The 20,934-nt window shown below is 30.6% G+C and overlaps 2 protein-coding genes across 2 annotated transcripts; one reads left to right on the forward strand and one right to left on the reverse strand.

Moving 5' to 3' along the window:
• Positions 1–63: 63 nt before the first annotated feature.
• On the reverse strand, positions 64–1,926 carry LOC8264671 (UDP-glycosyltransferase 89B2). Its single transcript, XM_002514549.4, has one exon. It carries the CDS (start codon positions 1,718–1,720, stop codon positions 302–304), a length of 1,419 nt encoding a protein of 472 aa, XP_002514595.1. The 5' UTR covers positions 1,721–1,926; the 3' UTR covers positions 64–301.
• A 3,622-nt stretch (positions 1,927–5,548) lies between these two features.
• On the forward strand, positions 5,549–8,846 carry LOC8264672. The gene is made up of 3 exons (XM_015716470.3): positions 5,549–5,986; positions 6,480–7,917; positions 8,267–8,846. The coding sequence occupies exons 1-3, from the start codon at positions 5,636–5,638 to the stop codon at positions 8,524–8,526; spliced, it is 2,049 nt and encodes a 682-aa protein (XP_015571956.2). The 5' UTR covers positions 5,549–5,635; the 3' UTR covers positions 8,527–8,846.
• The last annotated feature ends 12,088 nt before the right edge of the window (positions 8,847–20,934 follow it).

Below are 20,934 nucleotides of genomic sequence, written 5' to 3' on the forward strand. Positions count from 1 at the left end.
CCTTATTTTCACATAATTATCAGTTTTTCTTTCTATTGCATTGCCTTAACATGGCGCATGAAATGGTGCACAAAATCATACCTGGTTTTAACATTTATTATTAGTGACAATAATTAGCCTTTTAGTAGCTCCAATATGTTTTTCACATTCATGAAACTAATGGATTTTTACGTCCGATTTGAACTTTCAAACCAGAGCTTATTGTTCTACTGTAGTTCTTGGAACAAATGGATCGTTTTGCTGAAACAAGAACATGGAAATTTCCATTCTCGTAACAATTATAGCATATTGATTTCATTAATTACTGGGCCTCTACCTTCAGTCTAAATAGATTCTTCACCAGGCCATCGAAGTCCTTCATAGAGCGCCCTCTGTCTTTAATGGTATCCATTGCAACCCTCCTTAGCTTCTTGGCTTGTTCTCTCTCAACGCGGTTTTCACTCACCGATTCCATTATAACTCGTGCCAACTCATCCGAATTTGGGACTGTTTTTGCACCTTCACACACCCTCACAGCCACCTGCAACTCGTCGACCAATAACCTAGCATTAACGAATTGGTCAGCCCCCATGGGCCATGCAAGCATTGGCACAGCAGCCACTAGTCCCTCAAGAACTGAGTTCCAACCACAATGAGTCAAGAATGCACCCACGGCGGGGTGACTCAAAATCAAAACTTGGGGAACCCATCCTCTTATTACAAGTCCCCTCCCAGCCACTCGATCTTCAAACCCAGATGGGATCACGCTATATTTTCCATTTATGTGCTCCTTCACACACCATATGAAATTGACTTTACTCATCTCCAAACTTAAAGCTAGCTCCTCGATTTGATCTTTGGTCAGCCAAGTTTGACTTCCAAAACAAACATAAACCACTCTGTGATCCTCACAAGTGTCGAGCCATGCCATTACATCATGCACCGGAACAGAACTAGGCCCACCTCTTTCAGATTGTCTTGATATTGAATCATGATGCGGAGGGAGTAAAGGTCCTACCGCCCAAACATGATCGCTACCTAATTCCTTCTTGAAATAATCTAAGTATATCTCTTCCAACTCAGTGAACGAGTTCACTACAAGACCCCAACTCACTAAATTAGCACGAAACGAGTCTTTGATGAATTCCCAATTTGTGTCATTTTCAATGTAGCTTCGATAAATAGGAGAGATTTGCCGCCATGGGTAATTTGGACAATTCGGTATCCTAGAAAACGAAACAACTTCATTCTGATTTCTCCTAGGCATGTCACGCCAGAGTGAATAAATAATAGACAAAGCCATGGCACCTGAAGGAGAGAACACAATCCGTCGAATGTTAAGCTGGCTGGCTAGATTTTGTGTCCACCCAAGGAACATGTCAGAGATTATGGCTACTGGAGGTGAAGGGTGAGATATGAACCAATGAAGCAAAGGGTCATAGAGTCCACCTAGAGCGCGTATCAAGACAGGAGTACACTCTGCAGGCAAGTCCTTGTTGTTTTCTACTCCAGATGGGATTAAAGGGTGCGCAGGAAAAGGAAAGACTAGAGTTTCGATTGATGGGTGAGTGGAGAGTAAAGGGTGTAAGAAAGAAAGGTTTTTTGGCGTGACCAAGATGGTGATGGTTAGGCCATGGACGGCTAGCTTGCGAGTCAGGTCAAGGAGAGGTATCATGTGTCCTTGAGCTGGGAAGGGAAAGACCAAGATGTGTGTTTCAGCTTCAGGGGCTAAAATTGTCATGCTGGATTTATTTGGCTCGACTGATCAGGAGACAGAGCAGTACAAATATAAACAAGATTATATACTGATGGGGTGACTTGTATATGCAGTTACCAACTAGTGATAACAAGGAATGGCGTGCAAGAATGGGAAATAAAAGGAGAGAGAGAATTTAAAAGGAGATGTTTATGGTAGAGAAGAGACGAAATGGAAAGAAAATCCATCCAGCTATTAGGTAATTTGCAGATATATATGCATGGGTTTCTTTTTGTATATTAAAAAAGATCATCTTTTTCGATGTATTTAGGCATGCTGCACCAACGCGAACATATTACCTTAACCCCAGGTTCATGAGGCAAACTCCACTATCAATTCAGTCAAACTAGACCCCATTTTTCCAACTTCAATTTTTGAATCTCGTTGAACTCCAAGTATATATATGAAAACTCAGTTTTCGTTTCCAATTAATTCACTCTACCAAATCCAGATTTTCAAGAATTTGAAAACTTTCAGAAATTTCAAAAAGTATAATTTCATATTTTTTTTACCTATTTTTAGAAACTTTTAAAAAATAATTTTTTTTCTATTTAATTCGATTTCCTATTTTGAATAGGATTCTCAATTTTATTTATTTATTTGTCTTCCTATTAAGTGATAACAAATTTTTGTTTAATTAGATTTCCTACTTTAGGCAGGATTTTTAATTTATTTTTCTATTTATAAAAGATTCTCAATTCTTTTCATTTATTTTTTTTCTTTTTCCTTTTCTAATGGCAGAATTGATTAAGAAAATTATAAATTATTAGAAGGAGCACCAAAATGAAAAAGAAAGAAAAGCAAATTAGACGTACCTCACTTTTGTTGCAATCGTTTTAAAGTTTCCAGTTTAAACTAAATACCATTTGTAATAGTAATAATAATGATGATAAATTATTTATATTTGAAATTCATAAATATTTATATTATAAAAATACTATTTTATTTTAATATTTTAAAATTTTTATATTAATGTAAAAGTATTTTTTAATAAAATAAATATTTTTAAGTAATTTAATATCCGACCATATATTTTGTGATCTAACAAATTGTTAAAATATAATTTTTTAATTTTAACTAAATTAAAAAGTATTTTTAAAGATAAAATTTTGATATATTTATAAATTCTATGATATAATTGCTTATAAAATCATAATTTAATGATAGTTCAAATTAAATATATATAAAATTATAAAAAAAATTAAAAATATATAAATATATATTTAAAAGAATAGTAAAAAATAAAATATGCAGTAGTTTTTTTAATATGAAAAATACTTTTATTTTTTAAATGAAAAACATAATAATTTCTAAATTTTACATTAATATAATAATAATAATAATAATAATAATAACATTCTTTCGATTTTGTTGATTATATCCGGTTGAATATGTATAGTTGGTTCCAGAATTTATTAAAAAAAATCGAATCAATACATATATTAACTCATCAAAATCTCACCGTAAAAACTTGAAAATGCACCATTTCATATCTTCGTCTTCCCCAAAAGGATTGTTTCACCATTCCCAATCCAAATAGAACCAGCGGGAGTACCAACTGCCCCATGTTTGTATTTTCCTTTTCTCTCGGTCTTTTTCTTTAACACCACCACTTCCATCAACATCTCAATTTCCATCACCAAACTGGACAATATAAATCCAAGCTTTTACAAATTATAATAACTTTAGCAGCAATTATCTTTCAATCCAACTCTTATCTATTCATATCAACCATCAAATATATAATCTAAGAGTTTGTTTTAAAATAAAATAATTTAATTCATCAATAAAATAATAGAATTTATATAATTTAAAAAAAAAAATTAGTAACTTATAATTACAAGTTACAAAGTAAAATAGAATTTGCTATTTTAAAAATTCATACACCCTTAAAATATACGAAAAGTTAGTTTAATTCGTAAAAAAATATGAAAATAATTGTTATTTTTCGTAATTTAATAATAAATTTCATGATTACAAAAAGATTCAATATTTTTTATAAATTTGCTAAATTTTTGTAAATCATTAAATTTCGTAAAAGTTATCATTTTTTCGTAATATTATTTATTTTTTGTAACTAATTTTACTTATGAAAAATTAGTGTAATTTATGAAAAATATAAAAATTATTATCATTTTTGTAATTTAGTAATATATTTCGCGATTAAAAAAAATTTAATATTTTTCATAAATTATTAAATTTTGTAAAAGTTATTATTTTTTCGTAATATTATTCATTTCTTCGCAACTAGTAACAATTACGAAAAATTAGTATAATTTACGAAAAAAGTATGAAGAAAACTGTCATTTTTATAATTTAATAATATATTTCGCGATTACAAAAATTTTATTATTTTTCATAAATTTATCAATTTTTCAGTAAATCATTAAATTTCACAAAAGTAATCATTTTTTCGTAATATCTTTTATTTTTTTGGCAACTAGCAACACTTGCAAAAAATTGGTATAATTTGCAAAAAGATAAAAAGAAGATTATTATTTTTCATAATTTAAATTTGTCATTTTTTTCGTAAATCTTTAAATTTCACAAAAGTAATCATTTTTTCGCAACTAGTAACACCTACAAAAAATTAGTATAATTTGCAAAGAAAATATAAAGAAAATTATTATTTTTCGTAATTTAGCAATATATTTCACAATTATAAAAAACTTAGTATTTTTCGTAAATATATCAATTTTTTATAAATTATTAAATTTCATAAAAGTAATTATTTTTTTATAATATTTATTTTTTCGCAACTAGTAACACTTATAAAAAATTAACATAATTTATAAAAAAATAAAAAGTATTGTCATTTTTTATAAAATTTTAATTATTTTCATAATTATAAAATTATAGAGATTTCAACAGATTGCGGTCATCAATGGTGTTTAAAATAAAATAAAATAATTTTATTTTAAATAAAATCACCCTAGAAAGCACCATAATTTAAATATGAAATCAGAAAAAGCAAACAATACAAAATCAAAACTTAATTCTCCAAAGAAACTAATAGCAATGTTAAAATCAAAACTTACTCTTCTTTAAAGAGAAAAAAAAAAAAAGAATAATTCTTACATACTAGAGATAAAAAAAGGCACGCGGATGATACATAATAATAAATTAAAATCATTTTAATAAAAAATATATAAATATTTATTTTAAAGCAACCTAGTTCTTTCTAATTTGTATATTTAGTTGTTTTTGAGATTTTAATATTCATTTAATATATTATTATTACTATTATATTTTTTAAAAAGATTAAAAAAGTTAAAATATTTAATTCTATATATATATATATATATGTATATATGCATTTGACCTAATTTTTTCTTGAACATGAATATAAATATCAGTAGTTATTTTTCTTGGCTGTTATTTTTAATTATTTATAGTATATTAATATCTAATTACTCTATTATTGTAATTAAGTACTTATTGTGAAATTTGAAATTTATAATATAATTTTTTTTTTCATATATTAGCTAACTCAGTAATTATTTTCTTTAAATTAATTATTTAAGTAATATTCGGTGGCACCTCAGTGTATTTAATTATAAATTTGAATTCACATTGCCGGAATGGTAAAATGAAATAAGAATATTATGGTTTGAATCTAAAATTGGAAATCTTTTAAGAATTAGACAAAATATAAGAAAAAAAATAAATTCATTCAAAATTTGTTTTGATGGGATTTAAATGAGTAATTAAGCCTAATAATAAAGCAACCAACCACCAAGGGTATATTAGCCAATGTGAAAAATAGCTAATCTTCTTTACCATAAGCCTAAATAAATAAAAATATGCCAATAAATTTAGTTATTTCAGGAAGGATAACATCACAAGTTCCTCGCGGGAAATATCGCTACGAAGAAACGAGTCACCGAGTCAGCAATCAGAATGGCAACAAACTCACCAAATAAACGTCTCAAAATCCTAACTCCCAATTCCAGAGTTAAACAAGAAAGTGATGAGTACGATTTCGAAGGGCGACAAGGAAATAGATTAACGCCAATGGAAAGCACTGGAGAATCGTTGATTTGTGGAATATGTTTGAGTGAAAACTGGAGTGCGATGAGAGGCCAGATTGATAGCTGCGATCATTACTTCTGCTTCATTTGTATAATGGAGTGGGCCAAGATTGAGTCCCGTTGCCCAATGTGTAAGCGCCGCTTCAACAACATTCATAGACCGCCCAAAGATGGTGTCTTTCCCTCTGAACGCCTTGTCAATGTCCCTAAACGCGACCAGGTATTCTACGTGCTTATAAGAGTTCCGTTTAATTACAATTGACACCAAGCTGATAGCTCAGCTTCCTTATTGTATTACTCGATTGATTAAAGGGAACCTCGATCCTAGGCAAACTAGAAAGCAGCTAACCAATAATTAGTGAAGATTGTTCTTGAAAGGCTCAACTTTTGCTAAAATAGTAATAAGAGGCTTTGAGTTTTCGGTTTTCCCTTTGCAATTAAAAGATTTTAGGGCACACATGTAGATGGCAAGCATGTCAAGATTAACATCTCAAACTATCCCATTAGCCACAATCTTTAGGTAATGTTTCTTTAATTTTGATAATCTCGTAGGTCTCAAGTAGAAGCATCCAAATCCTAGTTGAAATGAATATGCGTGATAGAATAGAATCATATGCTTTAATAATTTTCCTTGAAGATGATGTTATGATAAAAGAAAAATGCATCACTCTATATGCCAATATCATATACTAATAACATATATTACTTCTTAGGTTTATCATCTGTTTGGAAACACCACGGTGGAACCTTTTGATCCTTATGCACAAGTTCAATGTAGTATTTGCCACACTGCAGAAGATGAATCTCTTCTATTACTTTGCGATCTTTGTGACTCTGCTGCCCATACTTATTGTGTTGGTTTGGGATTCACTGTACCTGAATGTGATTGGTTTTGCCATGATTGCGCTGTCTCTAGAACTGAACATGAAAATTTTCAAAAAGATGAGGACAATATCACTCAGACTTTAAGCGTAAAGTCTGAAGTAGTGCTAGCAGCTGAACCATATGTTGCTGTCAACAGTCAGAACACCTCAGAAAACTATAATGCCGGGGCAGAGAATGGAGCAAATTTTTGTCAATCAGATAACCAATCTATTGGTAGGCCGAGAGCAAGATCCTCCCAAGTCCCTTCTCCCAGTGAAAGGCTTTCCAATCTTGCAGATGATATGTCCCAGCCAAGAGAAACAACTACCCGAACTGGGCCAGGTCAAGAAACACCTCAGAGTGATGCCAGAACATTGAGACGATGTCGTGATGTGCACAGTTATGTAAGAGCACTGCGTGAAAATTGGGACGCCTTGCGAAGTGGGTCTTTGAGATTCTCTTCAAGTTCTGTTGAATCTTGTAGCAGAAGCATTGCAAAATGCTATACTCCTGTAGTAACTCATGAAAGTTCAGGCCAATCACATACCATGTCTTCCACAAGTGGTCAGCAATTGACAATTAATGATGGTTTACCTGGCACCTTTGCACAAGATAGACATTCTCATGATGCTAAAAAAGCTTGGAAAATGATGGCCAAGGCAAAGTCAATACACCAGGGTTCAAAAAATCCTTCTACAAAAGGAAATGCTTCAAGGAAAGCAACTGGTAGCAGTTGCAGCTTGCATATGCTGAGAAGCCAATTTGGAACTTCAGGGATGGTTAACTTTACCGTTGAGAAGCAACACAAGCGTTATTCTCCTGAAAGGCAAACTGAGAAGCATATATTCTCTAAGTTGAAAATGCAAAACCATGGTATCAATTTTTCCAAGGAAATTGTAAGACCTGGTGACAACCTACCAACTACTTCAGGATTTTCTGCATCTATAACATCTTGGAAGGTGCAAACTAGCAGTCAAACTCTTGAAAATCAAGAACCGGCCCGGCAGCAAAATTTACGCAGAGCGTCATCAAAATTTACTAATCAGCAAATTGGATCTGGACGTTTGATGCCTTTGGTTGGGCCAGTGTCAGGAACTTCTAAATCAGTGAACACTAAAGCGGACATCAGTGAATCTTTCTCCTGTAAAGTAAATGTTCCTGAGGGAGATGTTAGGTTGGGAAAAGGTGGTACAGAAAGTAAGCCAAGAAATGATGATAATGCTAAAAGCGAGATCCAGTCTCTTGTCAAGCTCAACATGAACCTTCTAAAAGGAGTCAAACAGTTAGGTAAGATAATTTATTTGAACTTTTACACCTCACTCTATATTATACCATGCTAAAACTAGCCAACAAATGTGGAGATTGAATGACAAAGTTCATTTCTGTTAGAGTCATAATTTTTCCTACTCGTTTTTTGTTGCTGTCATGAGTAATAAAATGTGTAGAAGTGATTGATAGTCTCATTTATGTTATATAGAAAAAGTGGTTTACGCCAGGGCTTTTATTCTGCAGGAGTCATAATTTTTCCTACTCGTTTTTTGTTGCTGTCATGAGTAATAAAATGTGTAGAAGTGATTGATAGTCTCATTTATGTTATATAGAAAAAGTGGTTTACGCCAGGGCTTTTATTCTGCAGGAGTTGATGAATTCAAGGAAGTCGCCAGGCTTGCCACATATACCATTTTGGCTGCATGTGGTTTTAAACACTCAAGGCATGTTTTCCACTCTTTCCCAAGGTCTGTGTGCAGTCATTCTCAACGCATTCAGCATCTCCATAGGTCCATTTTAATGCCCAATTCTTGTCGAGAATGCTTTTATGTCTTTGTAAAGGATGTTGTGAACTCAGTTCTTTCTGAGAAATTATCTCATGCCAATTCATCAAAACATGTCTTGTAAAGGGTTCTCTCTGCCAATCTAGACGCAGGAATTTGGTTCCCTATCTATCCTCTCCATTCAGCTGCAAGCATGTAAATGTCTTCCAATGTTTTGGTTTACCTCCTTTTTGGAACCACCAGCATATATTTACCGGGCAGCACATGCCTTATTACCCCCTTCTTGAGCGGTATGCCAAGGCACGTGTACTGATATTGCCTTGTATATAAATATGTCGCATGCTGAAGTAGATGTTCCTTGGCAATGCTGCGTCCTTTTTTCGTAAATAATGTAAGGATCTGTTGTACTGCTACGTAATAACACGTTCATAGTTTCATGCTTTATGCATTGGATTCACCTGATCGCTTCTCCAAGTGGAACTTTTTAATCATATGCAAATAATTCTAGGGTAATACACAACTCATAACAAGCAGTATCTTGCAAGTAGTTTATATAAGCTTACTCTCTGGCTGTTGTTTATTGCTCATTACTAGTTACAACACACACAAGCCAGGACAATAAAGAGAGAGCAAAATAAAATAAAATATGAAATTATTTATAATATAACAAAGAGTGTTTAGCTCAAGTTTAAAGTTTATTAGATTTGAATTTGTCTCAAGTTTGACTTGTGTTTAGCTCATTTACTATACTAATTTTATTTAACGAGTCAATCTTGAGCTCAATTTATTTAAAAAATAATAATTTTATTTCTCTAATAACATATCAAATAATCAATTTTTTAGTTTTGAAATAGCTTGAATTATTCCTGTAACTCTTTAATGAGCCTTAAAACCCATTCAAGTAGTCATTATGTATGGAAAAGTTGATTTTTTCAAAAGCCAGAGAAGCCCAAGAATTTCAGTGCTTGGGCCAATATTGGGCGTACCCGGAACCAGAACAGGCACTTTTTAACTGTTCAACTGCTCACAAGTTGGTCGGTCTTGGTCCATTGACATTTTTTTCCCCTTTTTGTGGAAGATACGCAATTGACTGTTGTTAACATAAAATTTAAAAAGAAAAAAGATTAAAATATAAATTCATAAAAGCTTTTATTATTCACATCAAATTTAACTCAGAGTAGATCAGAATCCAAATATTTTAAAAATAAAATAAAAATGATAAATTTTTAGATAGACTCAATATATTATTATAATCTAAATTAATACATAATTACACTTTATCAAGTCTTATACTTATATTGGTTAGTTTATTTATTACCATTAACCATGAGTCATTATTTGGTGTCGCATGACACCAGTATCATAAAAATTTTATCTTTAATAAAAATAAAACTGTTCGTTTTTTCTTAAAAAATTATATAATCATTTATTAAATTCTGCACTTATATTGCAAGTAATCTCTTAAAAAAATAATTTATTATCCTATTAGTAAGTTGTTCACCCAACAATTATGATTAAATTTAATAGCTAAAATATACATGACATAGATATTATATGACACTGAATCAATTGCCTTAACCATCTATGATTTAAAATCAATTAATATAAATATAACACTTGTATAAAATATGTCATGTATCATTATGTAATTGATTTGGTCTAATGATAATTTATACACCGTTGTACCTAAAAATCTCTCAATCAAACTACTGTGTAATATCGAAATGGCCTTCCTTTTGTGAACCAAGCATGGATTATACAAATATGATTCATGCATCAGCACATATACAAAGTAGAATAGCTGTTGTTGCTTAATTAAAGAACAAAAACACTCACCTGTTGTTGCACTTGCATTTATTTGGATTGAACGTGTTTCAGTGAACATCTCAATTTCAACCTTAGAATGGAAAGATATACCAGGTCTAATTCAGTGAATTCGCCTAAACATACAAAATTACTTCAATTTCTTTTATCAGCTCAATTATATCTCATTTAGTTGGAATAAAATAGAATAAAAAATTAACAAAAAATAAAGGTCAATGCTAAACAGTATTGGGATGCTTGAAGGGTAAATTCCAGTGAAACTGAAAATGTACAGGCAAAAATGTAAGCTTTAAGTGTTAAGAACAAAGAGGCCTACATTTTGGCAAAATTAAAGCCCAAGTTTGAAGGAGAATATGAAAGCTAATAAAAAAGGCATCTATACTATAGTTGCATGTGTCATCAAATGGACCACCATAACGGTGGTCCTTTCACTAAAATGATCTTAATTTGCTTTTTTTTCTTTCCTAAAAAAAACAAAAAATAAATAAAAAGAAACTAAATTAAATTAAAAAGGAAGTGCTGCCCATGAAATAAAAAAAGCTATAATCTAACAAGGAATTGGGAAAAGAAAATTGAAAAGAGAAATAAGGAATCTGGGGTGACACAGTGGATAGAGACACTTGTCCTGGTACAAGTGGGGCCACGTTTCAACAATGGCAACCAAGCGAAGAAAGCCAAAAGAGACGAGAAGGGGGGGAGCACGCGAGGGAAGCACGTGAGAGTGAGAGTGAGAGAGCCGCACATGCCACGTCATTAATTGGGGGGAGAAAGAAGAGGAGTTCGCTTTCGAGATTATAATTATATAATATCAGGGACCCATAAACGACAGGTCACTTGGGAGGGAAGAGCACATGCCCCCACTTAATCGGTTTTTGCTTTTTCTTTTTCTTTTTCAAAAAGATTTCCTAGAAATAATAATTAGAAAGAGTAATTCGTGGGTCCCGCTTTCTTCCTTTCCCCCACGTGACACCGTCACGAGAAAGAGAAAGAGAAAGAGAACGACGCACCGCCTAAGTCTTATGCACGTGCCCTTTTCTTTTATGTGAAAAAATAATCCCAAACTAATTGCCCATACCCTTTTATTCTTCCAAAATTACCCCTTTCAACACGGCATTGATTTGATGCGGGCATTTTGCCATTCTACAGAAATAAACGCTGTGGATTTTGTCCAATAAGTACAAGACATCACAAAGATTCCCCTTCTCTCATCATTATCTTTTTTCTTTTATTATTTTCCTTTTTTCTTTTTCAGTAGTAAGTATTTTTATTTAAGAATTAAAAAGTTTCTCTTATTAAGACAAAAATATGAGATAATTCAAGGACATGCTTTCTGCCCACTCTTTCAAAAACAATTACAAAAAGAGACTCTGAGTCTGAGCTTTTATATTCACTGCCAAGGTAATTTTGTTAAACTACCAATTCATTTTACATGATTATTCAATTACAGACATATAATATATAATTATTTTCCCTACAAAATTTAATTAAATTTCCATTTGTACTGTTATTTTTAAATAAAATTGAATACCTATTAATATGAGTTATTATATCTGTGCATTTAGTTGATTTTTTATTATAAATATTGAATACTAATTAATAATCTTTAACTAATATATATTTTATATTAAAGCATATCTTAAGATTTTATTTACAAATAATGTAATAAATAGAATTTGCAAAGTTAATAATGAGCCTAATAATCAACAAGGAGATTTTAGAGATTTTGTGCAATTAACGTCTCCATCTCCAACCGCAAAAAACCGTTAACCAACGTTAACGAGAAAGTAACGACGTGAGTCGTGAGAAACGCAGGAGGGTCCCCACCGCACGCAAGGCGCAGGGAGTGTAGCAGATGAACGGCAGGGGATGGGCGCACGTGAGCTGCAGCAACACCTAAATGCTCACGTGCGCAAGCGTACTCCCATTTAACAACAGAAGCCCCGGTGTTTAGCTACGGTAACAGGCGTCATGTCACGTCACTGTATGTTACCAGCACCACTATGCATCTCACATGCCTAAACCACCCCCAGCCTCTTCCACCCTGACCCGTGTTTTTGCTACAGTTCCTCCTTTTCTCAACTTTGCTCTTTAACCCACTTGAAAAAAGATCGACTAAATTATTCCACTCTTTTCTTTTCTTTTTTTGTGTATATATATGTCAGTAGAAATTGGGTTAAGGTCGATCCTGAATATTATCTCTAAAATAAACATTTTAAGAATAATATTTAGTGTTTGATAAATCTTTTTATGTGATAAAATATTATGTTTTCATTGTAAATCTGATATAACACTAATGCAATCAAAGAACAGTCAATACATGTTCTGGGTCATATTGATAATATCTAAAAAATATAAAATCAGCCTTTTAACTTTATTTGTCAAAATGAGTAATTATATTCAACTTCTGAAAAGATAAAAAGAATATAAGACACATATGGACACAAATTTTATTTAAAGTTTATATTGGAAAATGAAGATCCTAGCGGAGGAGATTAAAGAGGCTTCGAAGTTGATTGGAAGTTGTAATTCTATTGCCGTGAAGAGATGCCAAAACAAGGTCGCTGATATGTCAACTAAAAATGCAAGTTTTCTTTTTGATAATAGGGGTTGCTTTTTACCTCTTTATTGAGTTCAATGAAATTTCATTGTTGCCCGAGAAAAGGAAGATTGACGTGAGACTTGGTCGGCTTAAGACCCAAAATCCCTAATCATAATCTATTGTTTCCCTTTCTCCGGGAAATAAAGACCAAACCAAAGAATAAGCCTAAAGCTTGAAAAAGAGCAGTCTAATTATATGGATATTGGACTCCAGTAAATATGGAGGAGCTCTCTAATTATAATAAACTTCCATTATTATCAATTTTCTGTAAAACTGGATTATTAAGAAGAGAGGGAGCCTATTGTTGTTTTTTCATTTACAGATTTCTAAACCGTGCAAAATCATGAGATCAAATAGTTAATGGTCTATATATTACTCATTTAAAGTTAGAACAAGAAAACTTCATCCTAATGATTTTTGCAGGCCTTTTTCCTTTTAATCTCTATCTGTTTTAGGTTCTTGAAATAAAACAAGAAAACATTGAAACTTCGTCCTCATCTTCTTTGGGAGCTCCCACCGAAGCATCGACTCATCACCTTATCGCTATCACAACAACACTTGTTCTTGACAGCATTTTTCTGTCACACAATGCCATCCCTAGCTAGCTTCGATCGAGTTCGATAGAAAAATTCTTGTGGATAGAAAAAAAAAAAAGAAAAAAAGAAAGAAATTCCAATGAAATTATCAGCATGAAACTCTCTGTAAAAGCAACATGAAATTATCAAAAAAAAGGGAAAAACCGCCGCAGAAAAATTATCGAAGGAGCGTCAACCCACAGCTTGCTTTTATTATTTATTATGTTTATATTAAAAACAAATAAAAAGTAGAAGAGGATAGGAGGGCAAAACGGGATTGCGGGAAATAGCAGTGGGACCCGACAATAGCGCAACAGTGAGTTGGCCACGTGATATGGGAGGCGACGATGTGGGTAGGCAGGCCATTTTTTTAATCACGTGATGCGTTGCGGATTCTACGGAGTAACTGGCACCTGTCAAACACATAAATTAATTTATGGAAAGAAAATCAAAAAGAGAAAATTGTATTATCCTAACGCAAATCGCAAAATGTAAAATTAATTGTTAACTGATCCCTAAACGGATTTCTTAGCAAAAGAATGTCCTATTGTTTACACAAGAAGCAACCCAACAAAAAATAAGAAAAAACAAAAACCATTATTAATTCATAATCAGACCTCAATTACAGCTAATAAAGTACCCCTATTCTATCTCGTTTACTTTTGCTGTTTCTTTTTTATTAAAAAAAAAAATTCAGAAATATTAAAATTAAAATATGTGATTTTAGAAATTTAAAAATTCATCATCTCAAATCAGAAATTACATTATAACTTAATAAGGGTGCCACTAATATTATTCTTTTGCTATTTCTTTAAGTAATTGCACTAAAATTCTTGTCGTTTTAACGGCTGCTACTGTTTCTTTCCTCCGTTGCTATTTTAACCACATTATTATCTTTTTCCTCATCGATTTATTTTGGTTTCCTGGTGAATGTTTCTCTGCTCTATTGCCATTTTAACAGAATTTAATATTTTTCTTTATTAAATTAATTCTTTTGTTTTTCTTTTCTTTAACTGAATTTGCTTTTTTTTTTTTTAAATAAAAAAAATTGTTTTTAAGCTTTATCCTCTTTGGTATGTTGACAATGATTTTGATAGATATGTTGAATTTGATTTGCTGGTCAAACCGTGGCCAACTGCATTATCCTAGCTACAAAGTTCCACCCAAAGGTTCTTCTTTGCGAGCCTTTCTTTTGTTTTTGTTTGTGTAAATAGGGAAATTGCCTTTTTCCCATTCATACATTGCTAATTCCAGCTCTTGCAAGAAATCTGTTAAGTTATTATTTTTTAAAATGTGATTTTGCTATAAAGAAATATTAACATTTACTTAAATTATGAATTATCAAAAATCAATTCAATCCGCTATTATAAACTCCAAGAATTTAAATAAATTAAAATTAAGTCGCTATTTACTTTATTTTACATCAATACTTGTCAAAATACCATTAGATACATGCAACAATTAGTTAAGAAATTAAGTTCATTACTCAGTAGAAGAGGTTTAACTGCTCATTGCTAAAATTTTGAAAATTATAGATTGCATTTTTTATTTTGTTTTTAAATATTTAATAAGAGGAAATTGGTTATTTGAACAAACTTTTAATGTAGTAAATAGAAAGAATTTGGAGCTACATGGCATGGGATGTTACCTAATAATTCAATTCAAAAAGGGAAAGAAAAGAGAGATAATTGCTTAATGTTTTTGCATTTGCTTTACGTACTGGAATCTTTAATTACTTTTAAGTTGTATTGCTTATGTAGGTAGGGGTATAGGCTTATGGTCTCAATTAGTATTCTCCATTCTTACAAGCCATTAGAGTCCTTATTGTTATTCTACATGTCATGTCATGTCTTGTTCATTGTTCTTTTTTAATTTAAGATTCGATTATAATATAATTATGGATAAGTATAATTATTCATGTACATGATTATGATGGTTGTGTAACATATTATTAAAAGCCATGACTTCTTCTGCTATTTTAATACCAATACTTTAGTTTCTAATAAAAAAGAGCTAATGGCAAAATTTATTATTTATTGTATTAGAGTTGTAAAGTTAATTATAATGTACTTGTTTCTCTTATAAGGTTTATTTTTAGAAAACAAGAGCTTTAAGGTATAAAGTGATGCAAATGAGAGACGGTGATTGTTGCCTAGTTTTGTTTCTTCTTTATGTTTTGGGGATTGCAAGAAGATAGAATATTAGGGCTTAGTTTTTTTTTTTTTTCTTAATTATTTATTATCAAATAAAACATTTCATTTTATTCTACTGATGAGTCATCAATGCCAATTGCCATGTATGCGTGCTCAATTGGTTTTTCTTTTTAAAAAAAAAATATATGGGTTCAATTTTGTAATTTTTGAGATAATTTGTAAATTTTATTAAGTGGTCTGACCTATAATTATTCAATTTTTATTTTTAATCGTTGATATGAAAGAAATTTAAAATATATTTTCCTAAAAAAAAAAATTATATGTAAAATTAATCATAAGTCGATTATTCACGAGCAAATAATAGATTTCTAGATACATGATCTGCATCCGGTTAATCTATTTTTTTAAGTTTAAACTCTTAATTATAATTATATCTGATTTTATATAAATTTTGTTATTTTTTTTTTAATTTTTAAAGAAAAAAATGTGATCGGCCGTTCTGGTAACATGATTGGGACCCAATCAAACCCAAAATAAGTGTTCAAGTTGGTTGGCCCATAAGGAGTCGCGAGTGTTCGCAAAAACAATGTCCTTTCGTATTTATGCACGTGAGTTGCGGGGTCAACTCACGTGGCCCACCATTTGCACCAGTGACGACAAAGCCATGAAAATGACCACACGTCACTTTTCACGTTACGTACTTATTTATTTATTTTCCTCTCTCACTTCCTCTTTCGCCCTATGCGCCATTTTACATAACCATATTCTCCCCGAGCCCCCAAAAGAACAAAGCCATTTCTTTCAGTCACTTCCTCACGTGCCCTTTCAACAAAATATAAGGTTTCTTCGAGTGATAAAATGGAATTTAGTCTACTTAATCAATTAATTAAATACTGACATCCTTAATTAGTGTCTCTCTTAATGAGATTTTGTCATCGTTTTCATTTTTATTAATTTCCGTATTTGTTCTACTTTAAATAGTTATATATATATATTAGAACTGTGATGGATTACTTGTTTCCTACTATGGAAATGAGCTTAAAGTATATTTTTTAACAATCTAAAATTAAAGTGTTTGATATATAAATTAACTTTTTAAAAATAAAAATCATGTTGCTTTATTTATATATCTTAAAAAATAATAATGTCCATAACAATATGACTTATATATCACCGATTCATATATAAATAATTTTAAATATTTAATAGCTAATAAAAAATGTAATGAATAATATTTGTTCAAATAAAATTACAATAGTAATTAATAGACTTTCAATTTAATTAATTTATTATTATCTTAAATAATATAGATAATTTTTTGTTTATATGTTTATTTTAAATCTTAAATTATTAGGATAAAAAATAAATATAATAAAAAATTTCATGTAATTAATAATTAATAATTAATTGACACTCTTTTTAAATATTTAAGTGAGACATATTGGTCAATTAAATTATACTTAACTAAATAGCTTCTTTCAAAATAAGTTATTTCATCATGAAGTTTGATTGTCTATTTTATAGAAAATTCTTTTCATCAGTTAATAATTCCTAAGCAGTATTGTATTATTTAGTTAATTAATTTTCTTTTAAGACTTACAAAGATTAAGACAAAAAAAAAGTTGCATTGTTACTGTTGGTAAATTCTCTTAAAAAACACTAATTAAGAAAGATATTTGGGTTCAAGGCATAAAGCCATTAGCAGGATTGATGGAGGGTAATGATGAGTATTGAAAAGAAATCAGCAAAAGATGGATGACAGAAGCGGTCACGAGTGAGATCTTCACAAGGTAGCTTGTGAGGTTAAGGTCACTAATTGAATGTGAGGTGGTCTTTCTTTAAGTTAACACAGCATTAAGACATTCTAACAACTCCCTAACAATGGCAGCAGATGTGGGGTTCTCTATTGGTTCTTTGAAAGCTCTTTCTTTCTTATTTATCCATCACATGATAAGACTCGCATAATATTATAATTATAAATCAACTTCTACTCTCATTGTTTAAAAGAAAAATGAAAAAGTTCATGGACTAAATACGTCTGTAAGTCACATGATTTTGGAGTTCTCTTGTTAAGGATCAGAACATAATAATTGGGTTATATTTAAACAATGCTTAACTGGTTCCCCAACATTATATCACATCCAATACTTGACGGAGATTAGTGCTAATTAATTAAAAACTAATCCCAAGAAAGTAGAGATTTATGGATGTTTCTAAGACAGAAATTTGTGGTGCCATATGTCCGACTCCAAACCTAGAAAAAATTTGAGAAGCAAAGTACAACGTATGTCAATGAAGAGCCATGTTCTATCAGATTTTAATTATTATACAAATGTGGAAAGGAAACTAAAACTAAGAATTAAGAGTTAAAAAGAAAAGATATTGTCAGGCCAAGCTGTTTGATTGTATATGAGTGTGAATGGTGGCCATGATTGCTGAGGCAATAAAAATATAATTAAAATATTGTTAAGCATATTTACTTTTAGCTAATATAAAGACTCATTAATTGTGACAACCTTATAGGGCAAGATTTCAGCAGAAATAGAAAACCATAAAAGAAAGAAATGAGTGACACTTGGGCATGTGCCAAAAATTAAAAGTAAGACTAAAGATTGTTTTATCGATAAAGAAACCAAATATATAAAATCTATTTTGCCCCATTTCTCATTGTGATTCCTACTTATATTAAACAAGAAAAAAAGGTCTTTAAGTTCATATATTTCTTTTTAAACAGAGTTCTTTAAAAGAGAAAGAGGGTGTATATAAATATAGAACGAAGCTCATGGCACATAATTAGCTGTTTCCACATCAATAAATTACTATAACAGTGTAGAGAAATCACCTCTGCGAGTCATTGGACATAAATGCAATGGTTTTGAAATGGGAGATGGTCCGGTATGTGACTTGTGGGGGGCACATGGGACAGATAATAGCCTATAACATACCAAGGGAGAAAGTCCCGCAATTTGTGGCACTACAAAGGGAGAGGTGTAGGCACGTGACGTTTCCTCCTTCACCACCAACATCCTCTGGTGTGTGTAAACTGTACCTGAAAAGAGAGAAAATAAAAATAAAAATTAAAGGGAGTTTAATTAAATTAATAATAGGGATCTGTGCACTAATCATCAGTTGTAATTAGCATTATCTCTCATCTTTCCCATTGTTAATCTTAGTGAGTCAACGGGTAACTGTTGTTAAATCAACTATTAGTTTACCCTCACGTGACCATAAATAAATAGGGTTTTGCTTTGCTTTGCTTTCTTCTGAATTCTGAAAGGAGGGAATTCTGATTGTCAGTAAGCTCTAACTCCAAGGCAGGCAAAGTCCAATCCAGCAGCATGTCCTGGGTCACATGTCGTGCAGATGGATTGATGTATTAATGTTAAGAACATACACAATTACAGCACTTTCAAAAATCCTCATGTCAAACTTTGTACTACAAACCCACCAATACCTCAAGCAAAAATGTATAACTATAGCTCATATTCAAATTCAAGCATCATGTGACCTTTTCTTTCTTTAATATACATGGAAAGTTTTCCTTCTTTCTTCCTTTTTCTTTTTCTTATAAAAGTACAGAAGAGTATTATAAGAGCATATATATAAATAGGTTTCTTCTTTTTTACTTAATTACTCCTCTAATTATAACAATTTAAATTGTTAAAATAAATTAGATATTATTTTTATTATTAATTTTATTACAATATAATTGTGATCTTGATAAGAAATTTGAAGATCAAATTATATATTTTTAATCAATTTAGTTTCTTAATTGTATTGACTTTCAAAATACAAAAAGTTTTTAATACAGTAAATAAAATATAGGAAGCAATTTATATATTACATAAAACAAAACGTTAAATTAATATTATCAATGTTGAAATAATATTTTAAAGACTCTTAACAGGAGATAGTTTGTTTTTTCTTTTTAAAAAATTAGTCTTTGGTCAATGGATGCAATTTTATGAGTTGATTATTAGAAAGGGAGTCGGTTTTGTTTGTTTTTTGAATAATAATATAATTCAATAAGACTGAAAGAATAAAGAAAACAAGGATAATATAATAAAATTTATTTATTTTTTTAGAACAATTATCTAATCAAGCTGATATTACAAGATTTTATTTTAGACTTTTAAAGATCATAACAATCAATGACGATTATCATACATTCTAATAGAATATCTTCTTTTCTCAAAATTTCTATACATATTTTAATTTAATACTAAAAATAATAAAATATCAGATAATAATATATTCAGTTATTTTATATTTTGGAATAATGTGAAGCAGGAGATTTAGATCTTCTATCTACCAATATTATAAAGAGTTGCCACGTTATAATAAATTATTTAAATTATTTTTTTTTTATTAATAAGGAGACCTAACTAGCCCTGACCATATTCGCCATAAATATAAAAAATTTAATTGATTTAGGTCTTACATGTAAAAACATATTTTTATTTGCACAAAATAAACATGTAACACCAGGTACATAAGCCTGAAAAATGCTTAGCAATAAAGGACTTTAGGTCAGAATTATGTAGAAATATTTTGATCCAACAATAAACTGGAACTTGCCAAATCTTTTCTGTGGGTGAGCAAAAAAGACATAATAATCGGAGTGAATAAATAAAATTTAGATTGAAGAAAAAGAAATTATTAACAAAAATTTTATCGGGATTGCCAAAAACATAAAAAACAAACAAAGTTAATTATTGAACCATACTGTCATAGTATTCTGTTATGTTAATAAAATAAAATTAATAATATTTCTCTCCCATTCTCCGTGAACTTAACGGGGTCAACCCCTCCCGCCGCAACGACGTTAAGTAAAATGCCGTTTTAGAATAACGAAAATCAATGAAAACCAAAATCCAAGCTATAAGCTAAAGCTAAATAAACAAAGCAAGATAACTGTATAAAACATCTCAAAGCAAACTCGCACCGGAGAGAAATAGAAAGTTTCTCTCTTTTATAATACACCGCTGTTTGTTTATAGAGAAAAGAAATAAAGGAGATAGTTTCAGTGGAAATTCGAAACAGGTTCTTTAAGTATTTGAATTTCGATCACTTTTGAGTGGATATTTTGGTCTTCAACTTCACTCCCGATGCATTTTTCAGCTGAAATTCGACGTGAAATTTCATAATTCAGATCAAAGGTTGGTATCACAATCGAATTTCTTTTAATTAATAATTAATATTCATTAGCATGTCATTAAATATGTTATTTGCATCATAATTATATATGACCTATTTTATTATATTATGTGGTAGATAAATCAATTATTTAGTTACATATTGTTTTAATTGAAAAGTAATGACTTTGGACTAAATTGAAAAGTTAGAAAGAAAAAGGATTAAATTGTAAATTGTAAGATTTC

The sequence above is a fragment of the Ricinus communis genome, chromosome 4 (assembly GCF_019578655.1).
Source record: "Ricinus communis isolate WT05 ecotype wild-type chromosome 4, ASM1957865v1, whole genome shotgun sequence".
Taxonomy (NCBI): Eukaryota; Viridiplantae; Streptophyta; class Magnoliopsida; order Malpighiales; family Euphorbiaceae; genus Ricinus; species Ricinus communis.